We start from the raw sequence: 19,335 nt of genomic DNA, 5'->3' as shown, positions 1-19,335 counted from the left end.
ATAAGACCACCTTCCCTTGTTCCAGATGCTGTTGTGCCTCAGGCTGCAACAGTGCCTGGCATATTAGCCTTGGTGTACTGTTTCTGTCAATTAAAATTTGTCATTCTAGAATTATTTCAGTGAAATGTAATATCATTAAAAGTAAAAATACTACTGTAAAATTCAGGTACAACAAAGAAGCCAGATGTATTTTCTGAGCGTACATTAAATTGAATTGTTGATATATTTTAATGTATATAGTATATACTTTTTAAATAGAAAATTCAACTTAGTTTTATCTTTTATTTCTTTTATCTATTTATATGATAACTAAGACCCTTTCTAGAGTGTATTTTTCTACTTCTATTACTGTAACAAGTAACTTGAGGCAAGCTGCTTCATAAGGAAAAGAGGATTATTTTGACGGGTAGTTCTACAGATACAAGGTCCAAGGGCTCATCTGGTAATGGCCTTCTTGAGGTCAGAGTCCCAGTGTGGTGCAAAGAATCTCCCATGGCAAAGAGTGAGGAGCCTGAGTGTCCATGTTTCTAGAATATTCTCACAGGCATGCCTTATAGTACTCTCATCTGGATTATCTCAGAAATAAATGCTTGTTGCATTAGCTATGTGAAGGAAACCTTACCATCTTTGCTTTTGTTTGTCTGGCCTGTAATGTTTGACCCAGGAGTTCAACCTAAGCCTTTTGGCTCCTTGCTTAAGCCTTGGTATGAGTGAGATTGCTACTGGCCAGAAGAGTCACCTTTTTGAAGCAGCCCGTGGGGTGACTCTGGACCGGGTGACCAGTGTTGTTCAGCAGCTTCCTGCTGTCCATCAAGTCTTCCAGCCTTTCCTGCCTATAGAACCCACAGCCTACTGGAGCAAGTTGAATGATATACTTGGTAATTTAAATATGGTTTTCTTAGATGTTTCTCTTTATGTGTCTCTGTCTCTGTCTGTCTCTGTCTCTGTCTGTCTCTGTCTCTCTCTCTCTGTCTGTCTCTGTCTCTCTCTCTCTCTCTCTCTCTCTCTCTCTCTCTCTCTCTCTCTCTCTTTCTGGAGTGATGAGATGGTGATAGCAAAGTGTGCAAGCCAGAGGGAGGCAGGGTCTCTCACTGAAGCTAGATTCACTGACCAACAGGCCTTTGGTGTCCTGCTGTCCCAGCTGAGGTTAAAGGTGCATATCCCACCTAGGTTTAATGTGAGTGCCAGGATTCCAAACTCAAGTCCTTATGCTGTGCAGCATACACTTTATCCACTGAACCATCCTCTCAGCCCAAGTTAAATTATTTTTTAATTATTTTATGTGTATTGGTGTTTTATCTGTATATATGTCTGCACCACATGCATGCAGTGCCCATGGAGCCAGAAGTTGGCATCAGATCTCATGGGACTGGAGTTACAGGTGGTTGTGAGCCACTATGTGGCAGCTAGGGATTGAACATAGGCCCAATGGAAGAGCAGCCCATACTCTCAACTGCTGAGCTATATCTCTAATCCCAGGTTATCATAGTTTTAAAAAGTATTTCAGATCCAGCATGGTGCTTCGCCCCAAGCACATATATAGTCAGGGCTGTTGTTCTAAAACACTGGAAGGCTAGCATAAATAACTGAGAAACTGCACCAAATTCTTAACTCTAAAATGTCTTTCTTTGTTGCTACTACTCTTGAACCTAGATAATCAGGGTTCTAAGCCCTTCAGGAATACTGGCTTAGACTCAGGGCAAACCAGGCTCTGACTGTATGTAGCACATATGGGTGGGCATGTACAAATGTGCTTTCTTGGTGTCAACATCCTCAAATCCACATAGCCATGTGAAGGCTTATGGAAGGGAAGGGCCTATGCTCACAGTCCGAGTCACTCATGCTGGTCTCATGTTTCAGGTGATGCCGCATCATACCAGTCTCTGACCACACTTGCTCGTGCCTTGGCACAATACCTGGTGGTGGTCTCCAAAGTGCCTGCTCATTTGCACCTTCCCCCTGACAAGGAGGGGGACATAGTGAAGTTTGTGGTAATGACACTTGAGGTAAGAGCAGCCCTGAAATGCTGTGTCTTTGTGAGGATAGGCTATTTGAGTAGCACTAAGATGAAAGCCAACAGCTGACTGAATATAGTAGTGCACACCTATTAGCCCAGCTACTTTGGAGGTAGAGGCTGGAGAATTGTGGGTTCCTGGCTTGTAAGGATGTGTCTGGGTATAGAGCTAGAGCCTATTTCAATAAACCTGAGGCAGGAAGAGAATGCCTATTGTCAAAGTCTAATTCCTGCCTTTACTGAGTCTTTCACCCTCACACAACACTCACAGTGAACCAGAAAGGTCTGTAAGACATCCTCTTGTCCCAGTACTACAATCCTAAGGTGAATCCTAATTAAAATCTAGGCAGTGTTATGTTTTAAGTTGGGCAATAACTTAGGCATTTCACCGCCGGGAGGCCCCTCAAAGTATGTGTACACATGCTCTGTAGTTTTGTTACCTTGCCATATGACTACTAAAAAAAGAGCTTCAACCTGTGCCAGATCTGTGCACCCATCCTGAGCAAGAGTTGACTCATTATACTAAGAAAAGAAAGTTTCCTGAGGAAGTGTGGTACAGAGGCACCAGCTGAACCAGGCTGAGTTAGATAGTCTTAGCTTGTCTTAGCCCAGTGGAGAAGACTGGAAAGCAAATGTATGTGTTAGGTACTGGGTGGCAGCTCCTAGTCATACCCCGAGCCTCACAGGCAATGTCATGGTGCTTGGTTCCCACAACAACGCCAAAGGATGAACTCCCTGTTCCCATTTTACACATAGGGATGGAAGCTCAGAGAGGTTCAGAGACTTGCTAGAAGTCACTAGTCATAAATACTCCCAAACTCAGCTTTGTGACTGAGATTTAAACAGATCCTATTTGGAAATCCTATGTTACAGGAGCCCTTGAGAAAAGCCTCTGTCTGGAGGCCATGTGGCTCAGGACAAGTTTCTCTAGGTACCCAGGGTTCTAAAGGATAAAGATATCTGGGGTGGTTGAGTACTCTTAACAGAGGGAAAGCTGTAACTTTGGGGTATAGGTGGATCAGGACTGAATATTAAGAAACCTAAGAATGACAACCTAGAAACCTGGGTCAAACCCATTTTTTTTAGAAGGAAGTTGGCTGACCTCTTGGCCTCTCCATCTTTCCATGGTCTTCCATAACTTTTAATGGCACTGTTCTCTAGAGATGCCTGAGACACAGAGTACTGGGTGAGCATTCTAACAGTGCTTCCCTTTAGGCCCTGTCATGGCATTTGATCCATGAGCAGATCCCACTGAGTCTGGACCTCCAAGCCGGGCTAGACTGCTGTTGCCTGGCACTACAGGTGCCTGGCCTCTGGGGGCTGCTGTCCTCCCCAGAGTATGTGACCCATGCCTGCTCCCTCATCCACTGCGTGCGATTCATCCTGGAAGCCAGTAAGTCCTTGTTATGAATAACTTTGTCTTCACAAAGCAAACTGGTAATCAACAATACATATCAATCATGAATAGTTTTTCTTCTTGTCTCCTATTTCCCAAGAACCAGTTAGGACTTGGAGTGGAATGGATGAATTATAGGTGCTGCTTTTAGAAGGCCCCATCTTTCCACCCCTAGACCTTGATATTACACTGGAACTTAACCCAATTTACTTTTCTAGTTATTTTGTTTAGAGTTTGGAGTTCCAGCTTTTAAAAAATACTTTTTAAGTTTTATTCCTTTGATCTTTAGTCTTAGTTGGCTATTTGATGTTCTTAGTCCTGAATGATTATAAGATTAACAAGATTACTTTCAATAGATGACTCTGTTAGAGTTGAAGTGTGTGCTTGCATACTGCATTGTAATGCTAATATGTTGTAAAATAAAAGGGATTCATTCTTTTCAAGGAACAGTGTCCTCAACAAGGGTCATTAGCTAAAAATTTTTAAAAATTGGACATTATAGTTTACATGTTAGAGGATGTTTTGAAGTTTTTTGTTTTCAAATTAAACATTATAGAGTGGTGTTTTGATCTTTCATTGTTTAAATTGTTTTCATCTGTGCATTTGTAGTCAACTTGGAAGCAAAGATCCAGGGATTAATTTTAAAAAGCTATGCTTCTTAGTCATAGTGATGCTTTTAGCAGTATTGGCTGGTAAATAGTCTGATAAAAACTCTCAGAGTGGAGATGGCAAACAGTGTACTTAGAACCCTGAATGTGGAAGCACAAGTCTTTGTGTATTCATGATTATCCAAAGCACTGATGCCTGCATTTAGTGTTATCCAGTGCTCTTAGTTTTACTGAGATTGTCTCTAGAAATCTAGCCTTAAGTTGACATAGCTGTCTTTGCAGGTTTTATGAGGCTGCACAGGTTTGAAGACTTGAGTAGAAAGAAGGGGTAAAGTGTATGTTCTGCTGTGATTTCAGTTGCAGTGCAGCCTGGGGACCAGCTTCTCGGTCCAGAAAGCAGGTCAAATACTCCAAGGGCTGTCAGAAAGGAAGAAGGAGACTCAAACATACAAAGTAAGTCATAGGACCTCCCCACTTTTTCCCCTTTCTGTGTTTCCTTGGGGCCTTCTATCATTCACAAAAGAAACTTGTGAAGTGGGACTCTGAACTCTATAGAAACCCTCTAGAGCTCATCCAGAGGATTGAGGTTTTCTGACGATGGATGCATACATATTCCTGTTTTTGTGTGCCCTGTTTTTCCGGTGAAGACTCCCTCTCCCCTTGAACGAACTTGGTTCATCCAACATCCTTCCTCACAGCCTGGATTTGCACCTCTTTTCTGGTGCATCCCCATCTTAGTCCTCAGTACTTAGCACATGACTCCTACTTGAGGATGAAAATATGTTTTTCTTGTCTGTATTCCCAAAATTGCTGCTTGGCCTGTTGTAAGTGTACATTAAATTTTGAATAAATAACTCAAAACACTAAGGAATTTGAAGTTAGTGCAGATACTCACATAGTATACTGTAACCTTAATGACTGTTTCAGATATCTCTTTTGGTGGCATTTGGTGACTTGTTTTGTGACAGAATATCACTCTGTAGCCCACGCTGGCAGTGAATTCATGACCTTCCTGCCTCAACCTCCTAAGTGGTAGATGCTATTACATTGAAAAGAATTACTGAAATCACCATCATTTAAAACTGTTCTGAACTTAGGCACCACATTGTCTTTTCTGATCTTCCTTGTTGCTTCTAGGGTAGTGGTGGCAAGACAGAGCACATCTCACCAACTGAATTCTTGTCTTCTAACTTCCAGGCTTCTAGAACGTTTTTAGTTCCTTGACCCTAGAGGCTCAAATAGTAGGAATGCTACGTACAGCTGCAGCCCTTCTCACACAGGTGGGAAAGCAGGCACCATTGAATGTTTATCTTTCCTGGGGTCACCAGGAGCCTCAGCCCTGCTCTATTGCTCCAGAAATAGGCCTCTGTAATCATAGGTATAGAGAAATGCCTAGTCACAGCCCAGCATTGACATGAGCCTGTCTGTAATTGTAGCACTAAGGAGGCCAAAGTAGGAGGGTCATGAATTTGAGTTGAGCTGAGAGAAATTATTTTAAAAGATGGAGATACTTGGGCTAGAGAAATGGCTCAGTGGTTAAGAGCTTTGCCTGCTTTTTCAGAGTTCCTGAGTTCAATTCCCAGCAGCCACATGGTGGCTCACAACCATATGCAGATTTGGTGCCCTCTTCTGGCCTGCAGGGATACACGCAGGCAGAATACTGTATACATAATAAATAATTTTTTTAAAAAAGATGGAGAGGCCGGGTGGTGGTGGCGCACGCCTTTAATCCCAGCACTCGGGAGGCAGAGGCAGGTGGATCTCTGAGTTCGAGGCCAGCCTGGTCTACAAGAGCTGGTTCCAGGACAGGCTCCAAAGCTACAAAGAAACCCTGTCTCTAAAAAACAAAAAAACAACAACAACAACAAAAAAAAAATGGAGATACTTATAGGCAGAGTTTCCTTGTCTGTAGTCTTCCAGCTCCTGTTCCAAAATTTTAGGGTTCCATAGTGGCTCAGAAGCAACACCATTTTAGTATATGCTGGGTTCTCACTTTGTTTCTGTCTTGAGCCCCTACAGTTCCTGTAGTTGAGTTATGATTTCATAATTTCTTATTAATACCCACAAAGTGAGGAAACCTCCACCTCATAGCTTGTTTTTTTTCCCTAGCTGAGCAGGAGCTCAGAAAATTCTGTGAGGATAAGATGCAGATAAGAAAATCAGGCCATGTGAAGCACTAAGGCAAATGCCCACCATCATGAAAGTGGGCAGTTTGGCCCAGTGGCAGGAGATGACTTAATTAAGGCCTATATAATTATGCTCATCTATAACTCTTGAGGTCAGTTAATGAGATTCTGGTCAGAAGTAACTCGGGTTTTATTAAGTTTTTAAAGTCACCTCCAGTTAGTACTTTTTTTGTTTAATTTTATGTGTGAAGGTGTTTTCTGCATGTATGCCTGCACCACATGCATGCATTGCCCAAGGAGGCCAGAAGAAAGTGCCAGATTCCATGGGAGTAGAGTTACAGATAGTTAGGAGTTACCATGTGGTTGCTGGGAATTGAACCCAGGTCCTCTTAACTGTTCAGCCATCTCTTCCTTCCTAGTTGATGGTACTTAAAGTTAGTCTAATATGTATCATTTCTTTTAGCTAGGGCTTAATTCCTTAAGTTTAATAAGGATCCTTTTTCTGTACTAGGAAGTTGCCTAAATTGTTGAATCTCATGGACAAAGGTAACTATCTGTCCATTTTACCACTTGTTTACTAACAAGTGGTTTTCTAATTCCATGCTATATTGAGATTTAGGAAATATGAATAGTCCCTGCCTTCAACACTCTGACAGGACAGATTGGTGGCTCTGGAATTTTCATCATCACTCTGCCTCTAAAATTTCCATCCACGGCTGAAACTCAGGTTCAAGACTATTACTGTATTCCCCACAGAAATTTTAAAAATTGCTGGTTTTGGATGCATACCAGGTGGGCTTATGTGAGCAGCCAACAGTCTTGGTAGACTGGACAGGGGTTGGTAGGCTTGATACTCTCTTCTCCATGGGTATACAGAGGAAGGATAGCAGAGTTGCAGTGTGTTTTGACAGAATCTGCCCTCTTGATCACCATTGTCTGTGTAGATCCCAGTTATATCACTTCAGCCTGCAAAATGGTGGCAGAGATGGTGGAATCCCTGCAGTCAGTGCTGGCCTTGGGCCACAGAAGGAACAGTACCCTGCCTTCATTCCTCACGGCAGTGCTTAAGAATATTGTCATCAGTCTGGCGCGTCTCCCCCTGGTCAACAGCTATACACGTGTGCCCCCTCTGGTAAGTCATTGCTGAATTAGGATAGGTGGTATTTACTAGCAGCCTTGGGGTGGGGTGATCCTAAGACTGAAGTAGAATATTTTGGGGAAGATTCAGGAGAAGGGGGACAGAGTACTGGAATCTCATGCATAATTATACTATTTCTCCTTTCCTCCCTTTTAACCTTCCCATGTGCCTCTCCTGATCTTTAAATTTAAATTAAAATTATGGCCTTTTTATTCACTAATTGTTACTGTGTGTGTGTGTGTGTGTGTGTGTGTGTGTGTGTGTGTGTGTGAGAGAGAGAGAGAGAGAGAGAGAGAGAGAATAAGTGTGTGTGTGTGTATTCTTAAATATAACCTGATTAGTCTGTATAATCCTCCCTGTATATATTGTATATATGTTTTCAGAACTGAACAACCAATTGGTATGTTCTTCCCTGGTAAGGCCAGCTTTCCTCAATTGACTATAGTTCTTTCTGTAGGATGAGGCCTCATGCAGACCTTTGATTTGGGGGGGTGGGGGGTAGGATCTTGCTCAGTTTGATATGTAACCAGGGCTGGCCTCAAACTTGAGATCCTCTTCTCTATTTCCCTAATGCTAGAATTAGCTATAGACATTCATGCCCACTTATCACACAATCTTTATTGCTGTAACCCTCTCTGTGGTAGTTCCAGCATTTTGCATGTGGGTAGTTGTGACACCTGTATTGTCCCCCAGGCATTCTGTGTAGTGGTTATTAGCAAAAATACTGGGTTTTCAAAAATGAACTAAAGTACTAACCTTTATTTCCACTGATATGTTCATCTTGGATGTGATTCTGAAGTGATTAGACTAATTAATGGTAAACCAGAAATTTTACTCTTCAATTATTTTCTTTAAAAAGTGTCACCTTTGAAGATTTCATACAAAGCTGGGCACAGTGGTGTGTGAGGGAAAAATGATTTCTGAGTTTTAGGCCAGCCTGGTCTACATTGTTCCAATATAACCAGAGCTACATAATGAGAGACTGTATCAGAGAGAAAGAAAGATTGATTCTTAAATTTAGGGACAACCACTATTGTGGGTTTTCTCTTGAAATTTCTTCGCATATCAGCATAAAATAGACAGGCTCTTGGTTCAGCAGGAACTTAGTATGGGAAAAGGATTAACAGCAGCTGTGCTGACCTCAGTCTGCTGAAATAGCACACTAGACGTATCCTTTCCTACAAAAATCCTCAACAAGAAAACAAAGCTGGCTCATAGCTGACTTAAGCCAGAACACAAAACCAGGCCCAAGGGAAAAGTACTTTTTTTTTTCTGCTGGGCCACAGTCTCTGTATGTGTGTGTTCGCATGTAAGATCCTGGAAAAGTTCACATTTAGAAAGTGACAGTCATTGGACCTTAGAGTTGCAGAGGCCCATTTTGAGTACTGTGGCTTCACTGTGCTGTAAGTACTTACAGAAAAGAGCTGTGGACATTGGGAAGAGCACAATAGAAATCCAGGAGATCATCCAACATTGCTGCATGGGCTTTAGCCCTGGGCAGGAAGCATTCTTTGTGGAGACTGTGCAGGAAGGCAGTATAGAAGTCATAGAAGGCTATAGGGGATCTGCCTACATAGGCCATGTGCTGTAGGTAAAACTCCATCAAGTGCTTTTAATCCACTCTCTTGAATGCCCTGGATACAAAGGCAACTGTAGCAAGCATTGCAGAACCTCCCCTGGGCATGCCCCAGAGACTTTTATGCTTCTATAAGAGATTTATAGAAGGCTTTCCTATGATAAAGAGAGCTTGGTTGTAGGAATCTGGGGAGGCTCCGTTAGGTCCTCATGGCTTCACTGAGGCACATAGCTGAGCTGGCAAAATGGTCTTGCTACTGGAATAATATAGGACGTGCCTCAGAGTTTCGTTTTGTGCGTGGTGCTTGTCCGGATATCTAATGGCAGAACTCAACTTGTCAGGATTGATAGAATGAACAGTAGTAGGGTTGGCCTTGTGCCTGATTGCCAGTGCATATTTATACACGAGACTGAACTTCATTAGTGTTTGCCTTTTTTCTAACACACATTACTGTTTATGGGCACCAGCATTTCCCACAAGGAATGTAGCTTGTGTACAGCCGGTCTGAGGGTGTAACAAGAAGAGGATTGGCTTTGGGAAGGCAGAACAGAGTGGTGGGAGTCAAGCTTGGGCTTGAAGGTTCTAGGCAAAGGGGTGGGAGCCTTTTGTGGAAAAGCACTGGCTCTGGAAGAGCCTGTGTGAGTAGTGAGGGGAGTGAGCTGGCTCAGTGGGGAGACTAGTTGAGATGGGGGGGGTCTCTTATTTTCCTAGTGGCATCTCCATCCAGGTGTTACTCTCTTTTCATCTTCTCAGGTATGGAAACTTGGGTGGTCACCCAAACCTGGAGGGGATTTTGGCACAGTGTTCCCTGAGATCCCTGTAGAATTCCTCCAGGAGAAGGAGATCCTCAAGGAGTTCATCTATCGCATCAACACCCTAGGTACCCACAGTCCTCCTCAGTCCCCATATCCCACACACATGCCCGAAGCTCCAGGGTAGGGCCATCTCATGGCAACTGGAAAGGTTCTGAGATAATGGGAAAAAACCTTCACACATTTCACAACACATATGGAATTATGATAAGAAAATAGACCTAAGTGCACATAGACGAGGCAGTGTGTGGGGTTGCATATCAGGCTTTTTGAACAAAGATACACATGTAAGAAGCCAGATCCTGTCTTCATATTCGGACTAAACTGTACAAGTGGGCTGGGAATATGGCTCACTCTGTAGTGTTTGCCTAGCACCAATGAAGACCAGAGTTCAGTCTCCAGGGCTACAACACCAAACTGTAAGTAGTGGAAGTGATTTCCTCTGTCTGCTACTTTGACCTTGTGTTCTCACTTAGGTCATTTTTCTACTATGTGAAATGTCAACTTGGGGAACGTGGCAGGCTAAGTGTCACAGGAGCCAGGGTGGTAGAATGAGGGAAGATAGATTTGGCCAGACAGCCCCGCTCATCCCTTGGCTGAACAGTGTGGGACCCTCAGTGCTGTGGCCCATAAAATGGGTATTGTGTCCACTTCATGTGTTTGTTACAGATGTGAACATGAAGAATATACTAGTGTCTTAGCAGTAGCATGAGTAGTTCTCCTGTCAGGCTTCTCTGCTTTCTGAAATATGATCTAAATTTCTCCCCCACCCCCGCGCACCTTTTTTCTGGATGAGGGTGTGTCTTAGCCACTGTTCTACTGTGAAAAGATACCATAAACAAGGCAACTCTTATGAAAAAAGGCATTTAGTTGGAGGCTTGCTTTCAGTTTCAGTAGGTTAGTCCATTATTATCATGGTGGGAAGTAGACAGGCATGTTGCTAAAGCAGTAGCTGAGAGCTTTATATCTTGATCCACAAACAGCAGGCAGAGAGAGAGAGATATACAGGGCCTGGTGTGAACTTTTCAAACCTCATGTCTTCTCACAGTGACATGCGTCCTCTAACAAGGCCTCATCTCCTAACCCTTCTCAAACAGTTTATCAACTGAGGGCTAAATATGCAAATATGGGACCAAACTCTTTCAAACCACCACAGGGTGTGATTGAGTAGTGTGATTATAATCTTCATAGCCTTCCCCTGCTAGGGTATTTCCTAGAAGAGTCCAGGTACCTGATCCACTGTCTGATCCATGTTAGTACCTTAGGCTTCTTCAAGTTTTCTTATTCAGATTTCAGCAGCCTACCTCAGTTTTTTATGTCCATAAATTAAACAGTTTATCACTGTCCCCAGTAACTTCTGAGTAGGAATCAGGCAGCTCCCATGAAGAATTTTTTTCCTGTCTGTCTTAATTGTGTTTCTGTTACTTTAATAAACACCATGACCAAAAGCAACATGGGGAAGAAAGGATTTATTTTTCCTGATGGCATGAAGGTCTATCCCTGAAGGAAGCCAGGACAGGAATCTAGAGGCAGAAACAGGAGTAGAAGCCATGGAGGAATGCTGCTTATCAGCTTGCTTACCAGGGCTTACTCCGCCTGCTTTATCAAAGCACGCAGGACCCCCACCCCAGGAGTGGTACCACATATATGGGCTAGGCCCTGTCACACCAATCACTAGTTAAGCAAACTCCCTTCAAACTCACTTGAGTCTGAGTCATACCCTATGTTCCAGGAGATCCCAGCATTTGATATTCTTCGTTTCTATCTTTGTTCCATCCTTGCCTTACAAGGAGTGCTGCAGATTTTCTTGACTCATGGTGGGAACACCAAATGCAGCCATTTTTTTTTCTTTTTTTTTCTTACCCTAACCCTAACCCTAACCCTAACCCTAAAACCCTAATCCTGACCCTAACCCTAACCCTAACCCTGCAGCCATTTGTTGAACTTTACTCCGATGTAGCTCTTTAGTGAACCTGAGGAATGGCCTCCTAGACTGCCTTTGCTGCTTGCTGGAGTGTTCCCAGCCCAATGCCATGCTTTTCCAGTCTGTTCTGAGTGACTTTCATTATTTATGTTTATTTACTTTATGGAGACAGGACTCACATGAACATGCCCATAGTGCAGCGTGTACTTGGAGGGCAGAGGATAGTTAGCAGGAATTGGTTTTCTCCTTTTTCCATGTGGTTCCTGGGAATTGAACTCAGATTGTCAGCCATCTTGTTGATACTAATCTCACCAGCTTTACAGAGACCGAACTATCATTTATGTGGTTCTGTGGTCTGGTCTGAAATCTTATGGTCAGACTTAAGGCGACACTTTTAAAATGCTTAGTAGACAGGAATAGCCTGGCCTGCTTGAGTGAAACCTGTGTGGGCATCCTTGTCACTGTACCACACAATGGGGAATTGAAGGGCAGTCTGGGCTGCTGAACTTGGCCTGTGCCTCTTGACCTTGATAGCATAACTGACTTCCATGTACTACAGTGTCCTTCATGGTAAATGGAGAGACTGGTATTCCCTATGCTATAGAATTGCCCTGAAGATCTTGCACTAGGAACATCACTGAAGGTGTTATATTGTCAGTGTTTTTTCATGGATTTGGAGAGTTGGGAAACTAGCTAATGTAAGGATTGATTCCCAGGGTGGACCAGTCGTACCCAGTTCGAAGAAACTTGGGCCACCCTTCTTGGTGTCTTGGTGACCCAGCCCCTGGTGATGGAACAGGAGGAGAGCCCACCAGAGGTAAGACTTCTATAGCTAGAAGGTAGCTAAGTAAGAACCTGTAGCTATGGCAGCTGGTGACTCTGTTTGGGAACAGGAAAGCAGGCTGATCATATCTCAGCTGATGCTCCACAGTAAAGACAAGCCCTCTGAGAGGCTTGGAGACTGAGGCTTCCAGTAGCTAGGATGCATCTTTTACTATGATACATTCCACATCAGTGATCAGTAAGATTGTTCTCTGTTAACACTTTTGCATTCTGTTTTTCATTTATCACTATCTGAAGGAATATCATTGAACTAAAACAAAAAAGGCCATGAATCCAGGTCATGTTCTTATTTCTTGTTTGTTTTGTTTTTAATTATCTTAGAGGTTTTGTTTGCTTAGTATTAATGTACACCATGCTAATAAGACATGAACAACCACCATATTTTTGTATGTTAAAAGTACTGGGATGTGAGCCCTTGGTTCTGAGAGATGTGAAATGAACTTGTGGAGATGACAGATAAGAGTGTGAATCTATATAGATCACAAGTCGTCACGATCATCTTCCAACGTTTCTGTAACTGCCAGGTTGCCAGAGGCAGTGTTCTAAAATGATAGTATTTAAGAGCAGAGTCCTCTGAAGTAAATGCCTATTTGGAGTTCTATGCCAAATATTTGCATACTTCAGGTTTACTCCAAGGCCTAGGTATATAGATGTGTGACCAGTGCCAAACAAACTTGAACAAAAGACTCTGGCTATGGGAAGCCACAGGACTTAAGGAATCTAATTCTCCTTCCTGAAGCCTTATGGCCCTTGGGCTCTGTTTGAAGTAGAGGCAGAATAAGTGGTTGGTATCTTGTTGTCATGTTGTCAATGTGTGGACTGTTCCTCTAGGAAGATACAGAAAGGACCCAGATCCATGTCCTGGCTGTGCAGGCCATCACCTCTCTAGTGCTCAGTGCAATGACTGTGCCTGTGGCTGGCAATCCAGCTGTAAGCTGCTTGGAGCAACAGCCCCGGAACAAGCCTCTGAAGGTTCTCGATACCAGGTTTGCCTGAGTTTCTATGTGGGCTACATTCTATTGCAGAGGATGGTGAGATAGCCCACTCCACTTTCCTTTGTTAAAAGAATTGATGTAATATGTGTCTGTGGCCCTGCCCAGGGATATAGATCCTAAAGTGATTTTTGTCATTAGTGACAAGCTAAAGATTTAGTGTGAAATTGTATGAACTTCACTGGGTATTCAGGCTCAGACTTCTGGGTCAGGAATGAGCACCTGCTGCAGGGTTTGCTTGCTGTTACACCAGCTGCTTCAGGCAAGTGAAAGAGAAGTCCTGGTGGTTTTCATTCCTGTGATGTTTGAAAAAAGCAAACATGGTCTTTCTTTTGGTTCTGAATTTTAGATTTGGAAGAAAATTGAGCATGATCAGAGGGATTGTAGAACAAGAGATCCAAGAAATGGTTTCCCAGAGAGAGAATACTGCCACTCACCATTCTCACCAGGCCTGGGATCCTGTCCCTTCCCTGTTGCCAGCTACTACAGGTACAGGAAGGAGCTAGAACAAGAGTGTGGCTAGCATTCTTTTTAAAAAAAAAAAAAAAACTTTATTTTTATTTTATATGCACTGGTGTTTTGCCTGCATGTCTGTGTCAGATCTTGGAGTTACAGACAACTGTGAGCTGCCGTATGGGTGCTGGGAATTGAACTCAGGTCCTCTGGAAGAGCTGTCAGTGTTCTTAACCGCTGAGCCTTCTCTCCAGCCCATGGCTAGCATTCTTGCTGTAGCTTAACAAGGAGGCTGCATGCTGAGTGTATTGCCTCCATTCACAAGTCTCATGCTTTGTCTAGACTTGTACCACCATAAGCACCAGGATGTATCTTGCTTCAATGAAGAGAATTTTGTAGGTTCTTTTTTTTCCATTGTGTTTATTAATTGTACATGTTACTGTGTTGCATAAAGGCATTTTCATACAAGTGCATAATGTATACTAAATGAGCCCCCTCCAAAACCTCCTTATCCTTCCCTTTGCCATCACCCTCGTTATTGTTGAATAAACTGCTTCAGTCTTATAATTACCTCATTCTTTTAGGAATTTAAGTACCTTGAAGGCCTTATATGTAGTGTGTTGTGTATCTCAAAATGATTTTGGGAACATTGAATTTAACAGCAGTGTGACTTTAAATGGCCATGGGCCTAGACCTTGAGAAGCCTCTGTCTGGGCCAGTAGAGTGGGTGAGAAATGACATACTTGCTCTGTAGTCTTGAGAAAGGTGTAGATAGATGGCTATAGGAACTCAGAATACAGCTCTAAGGGCATCAGAGTACCTTGGGGAGAGAATGGGTGGTGTGAGATCTAACACTGTTAGCTTGAGGCAGCCATAGGAAAAGAGTCTAGTTTGCCTACCATGCTTGCCAGCTCAACAGGTTGCCAAGTGACAGTACTCCAAGACCTCCTGGGCCTCTGTATATCTGAGCCATCCTGACAGTGAAGAGGATAACCAGATTGGGCAAACATCTGTCCAGCCAGTCAGGGTCTTATGCAGTGCTATGCTGATGTTTTACAGGTGCCCTCATCAGCCATGACAAACTACTACTGCAGATCAACTCAGAGCGGGAGCTAGGCAACATGAGCTACAAGCTGGGCCAGGTCAGTTACACCATTCCGTTCCCTCCTGAGGATTACAGGCTGAAATTATAACCAGCCTTGTCTGTCCTCAGGCTTGAGCCACATACCACATTCAAAGAAAAGTTTTATTTACATACCTTATTCTAGATTTCAATATATTTTGCATATAAGCATGCAGATGCGTATAAAACATAGTGGAATGATATGAGACAGGAGAGAGCTAAGAAGCATGAAAGGTTAGGAAGGGCAAAATAAAGTCAGCTGAGAGCTGCTCAGTCAGATGCAGCACTGAAAGCTTCTTGGCTGCTAGTTCAGAGAGCAACTGAGTGCATAGCTTAGCAGGTAGCATTACTTTAGTAAGAACAATAAGGATAGTTGACAGCTGCTGACTGCAGGGATCAGGGAGCTGTGGTACCTGCTGCTTTTCTAGACAAAGCCCTCTGTTCATTCCTACCTTTGCAGAGAAAGTTCTGCCCTAAGATAAGTCATAGTGACAGTTAGAATGTGATGCGCTCTTCATGGAGTGTTTCTAAAGATGAGGTGATAAACAAGATGCCTGGGCCCCTAGGTACGTGACCGTGTTCTAGGGTCCCATGTATCCCTTCTGGCTCTGTTACATTCATTTAACTCTGCTTCCTTCAGTACTGGAGTTCCAGTTCCAGTGTCTGTAAGCTGAATATAGTAAGACTGTGTGGGTCCATTTTAGCCCTGCCTTGCCTGGGATACCATATCAGCTATCAAAAAAAAATGCTACTGGTATGAACTGCCACTTTGCATTTCGTGGAAAGAGATGGTGCAAGGGGCTAGGTGTGGAGAACATTGGCAACTGGAATTTATCCACAATTCTCAACTTGCCTTCATTGAGAGTATCTGAGGTCATAAGGGAAAATGCAAGAGGGTTTGTAGAGGAGCAATCAGAAGGGAGGTCACTGTTCATACTGAGAGTACAAAACCCACTTCATCTGGAGCTGCATTTGGGGGCTTGGGGCTCTTGGCTGCCCCTTAACCTTCCTAAAACGATTACATCTCCAACTGCATCCTTGGAGAAATATCTCTAAGCAATTAGCCCAGAAAAGTAGGGTCTATTCCTGGAAAACACAAATGAATGGGAACCAGGTTTATAAAATCTGTGTATGGTCCCCTTTCTCCAGGGACTATAGTGTCACTTTCTGGAGCGTCTTTTACTTCATACTTTTTCCAGACACTCATTCAAGCCTTGAACCTAAGGTCAAAGTTTTTTTGCCAACAGTCTAGCCTTTGTACCCAAGGGCTCCTCTGACAGTACATACAGGTCTGAAAGGGATAGATCATTACAGTGGTCTTATGTGCTCAGAGTAGTGGACTGGCTTGTACCTACCCAACAAGAACTTTAAATCTGGTGCTTGCTTCTGTGGCAGGTATCCATACACTCTGTGTGGCTAGGGAACAATATCACACCTCTGAGAGAGGAAGAATGGGATGAAGAGGAAGAGGAAGAGGCTGATGTTCCTGCACCAACATCACCACCTGTGTCTCCAGTCAATTCCAGGTTTATACTGGCTTTTTTTTTTAAAATAAGCAATTTGAAATTTTTTCTCAGTCACTTGATATGTTTGGGGTCCATCTTGAGGTGAACCTCTCATCTATGTATGGGGAAAATATCCATGTTTCACACTCTGCAGAAAACACCGTGCTGGGGTTGATATTCACTCCTGTTCGCAGTTTCTGCTTGAATTGTACAGCCGCTGGATCCTACCGTCCAGTACAGCCAGAAAGACCCCTGTCATCCTGATCAGTGAAGTGGTTCGATCTGTAAGTTTACCTTCCCCTTTTTCCCCACACCCAGAAGCATGAGTGATGCTGTGCACACACATGCACATACATACACAAACACACATGTACCAAATACACTCCACAGACACATCATACAAATACCATAATAGATGTACTAGATAGATACCATATACATAAATGCATACATACCATACTTGTATGTGCCATGCATTTGCTAGATACACAGAGAGACACATACATATGAAGACATAGACACATTCACACACAACACACACACACACACACACACACACACACACACACCACCTGGTTTGTAATGTCTCAGAACCTGTACAGGAACTCCTACAGCCTCCCAGGTCTGGAGGGACAGAGTGTTTGAAGTTGGTGATGGTGACAGGACAGATGTTCTTTTTCAGATCCAGAGCTGGTAAATGCTCTCAAATGCAGCACCAGTGTGTAGTATGCCAGTTGCTGTCACAGTTCCAAAGGCCCACCTTATCTGTCTGTCTCTTCTAGGGCGGTGACAAACAGCTGTGGACTCCTAGACATTACCCTTCTTAGATAAGTAGATAGGTCAGATAAATAGTCTCATAGTACTTCATGCTCTTCTGCTACAGCCCCAAACATAGGGTGTTTGTTTTATGAGTGACATCTATCAATATTGACAGGGCTAGAAAGAAAAATTGAAAGGCTCTAAAATAGTCGCTTGGTCTTTTTAAAAGTGATAGTGGGAACTGGAGAAAGCAGTAGTTAAGAGCACTGGCTGTTTATTCTGAACCCAGGTTCCATTCCAAGAACCCACATGGGGGCTCACAACCACCTGTAACTCAAGTTCCAGGGGATCTGAGTCCCTCTTCTGGCTTCTGTGGGCACAGCACACACATGGTATGCCAGCATACATGTAGGCAAAATGCCCATACACATAAAAATACATAGAAAAACAAATAGATATATAATAAATAAGCGATAGTGGGGCCAGCAAGATGTCTCAGCAGGTTAAAGTGCTTCCTGTGCAGCAGATCTGACAGCCTGAGTTTGATCCTCAGAACCCACAGTAAAAGGAGAGACCTGACTCTCTAGAGTGGTTTCCTGGCTTTCACACACACGCTGTGGTTTTGTGTACACCTGCACTTATACACATACATTATCCACACACTCAATGATAATAAATTAAGTTAACAATAATAACAGAGAGAAATGATTGCCCATTTCTTGCTCCTAGGAGTATTGAGCACGTGGCCCTGTATTAATGAACATTGCCTGAAAATGATCACCCTTGTATATGTGGCAGCTGAAATCCAAGCTCTTCCTCCATCTGTAGTGTATATGCAAAGGCATTTTTAACATGATACTCTGTTACTACTTCTACATTCTGTATTTTAAGTCTCTCAAATCAGTACTGAAGATTCCCCTATTTTTTCCCATGCCTTGCCACCCACTACATTTTAGACTACATTTTTACATTCCTCTGAGTGTAATGCTCTTCTTCTTTTTCTGATCTTGCGTGTCTCCAGCTTCTCGTGGTGTCAGACTTATTCACTGAACGCACCCAGTTTGAAATGATGTATCTAACGCTGACAGAACTTCGGAGAGTGCACCCTTCAGAAGATGAAATCCTCATTCAGTACCTAGTACCTGCCACTTGTAAGGCAGCTGCTGTCCTTGGTATGGTGAGTGAGAGGTGGTGCAGAGGCTGCCCCCTTTGAAGCACTTAGGACTTCTCTGCTTTGGGATCTGGTGTTGGTCAAATGTGTTGCGTGCATCTGCATACTTCAAAGGCCTGTCCCAGGGTAAGGTCCTTGGCACATGTGAACCACAGCTCTGGTCAGCTAAAAGAACTCAGTACCTGTTGGTATCATCACCACAAGAATCCGAGATGTTTGTGGTGAACATGGTTGAAACACCTGTGCCCCTTGGCCTTTATGCCATTATAGTAGGGTACCTCTCCAGGACAAAAAGTGTGAGGGCACTGGGACAGCCCAAATATTGGAGCCATGCCTTGCGTCCCTGGCCAGTCTGTCATCTTGACAGCTCCACTCCATTTCTCTGGTAGGGTCTGGATCCTACTGTATTGCTTGACCTACACAGGTCTTCCCTGGTGACCCATTTGTCAAAGTAACCTTGCACTTCCACATTGGGAAATGTAGATATCTATCCTTAGCATCGTGATTGTCTTGGTCCAGTTGTACTGCTGTCACAAAACACCTTAGACAGGGGAATTTATTGACAACAGATATGTACTGGGAAATCCCAAATCAAGGTGTTCTTTGAATACCTGATACCTAGATTCCCCCACTCATCAGCATTCCTCATTATTCTGCTGCTGGTTTATCAGAATTTGGTTATTACTACTTGGTTTTGCCTTTCCTGTATACATACTAGGTGGTTCTCATAGAAAATATGTCAGATACATACATAAAAATAATTACCTGTGTGTTCCACCTCTTGTTGGTACATACTGGAAGGGCATCAGCATGACCAGTAGAGTAAAGTGACTCTAGACTGTGGCTCAGGCACTTTCGCCCTTTCACTTAATGTTAAAATATTATGTTTTTAAAT

The 19,335-nt window shown here is 43.2% G+C and overlaps 1 protein-coding gene across 3 annotated transcripts in view; it reads left to right on the top strand.

Annotated features, from left to right (window-relative positions):
• Positions 1-19,335, top strand: part of Htt (huntingtin) — a 139,055-nt gene that overhangs the window by 106,961 nt on the left and 12,759 nt on the right. For all 3 annotated transcript variants that reach the window (XR_005283088.2, XM_038311049.2, XM_038311036.2), the window contains 13 exons: positions 665-878; positions 1,861-2,006; positions 3,230-3,407; positions 4,376-4,471; positions 7,089-7,276; positions 9,612-9,738; positions 12,311-12,411; positions 13,269-13,423; positions 13,779-13,918; positions 14,942-15,024; positions 16,401-16,531; positions 16,665-16,794; positions 18,291-18,446. Coding sequence is in view for 2 of the 3 variants with exons in the window: in XM_038311049.2 (XP_038166977.1) it covers positions 665-878; positions 1,861-2,006; positions 3,230-3,407; positions 4,376-4,471; positions 7,089-7,276; positions 9,612-9,738; positions 12,311-12,411; positions 13,269-13,423; positions 13,779-13,918; positions 14,942-15,024; positions 16,401-16,531; positions 16,665-16,794; positions 18,291-18,446 (1,845 nt within the window). In the remaining variant the exon portion in view is untranslated. The remainder of the gene's footprint in view (positions 1-664; positions 879-1,860; positions 2,007-3,229; positions 3,408-4,375; positions 4,472-7,088; positions 7,277-9,611; positions 9,739-12,310; positions 12,412-13,268; positions 13,424-13,778; positions 13,919-14,941; positions 15,025-16,400; positions 16,532-16,664; positions 16,795-18,290; positions 18,447-19,335) is intronic.

Source organism: Arvicola amphibius, chromosome 1, assembly GCF_903992535.2.
Source record: "Arvicola amphibius chromosome 1, mArvAmp1.2, whole genome shotgun sequence".
Classification (NCBI taxonomy): Eukaryota; Metazoa; Chordata; class Mammalia; order Rodentia; family Cricetidae; genus Arvicola; species Arvicola amphibius.
This window is presented reverse-complemented; position numbering and strand designations above follow the sequence as displayed.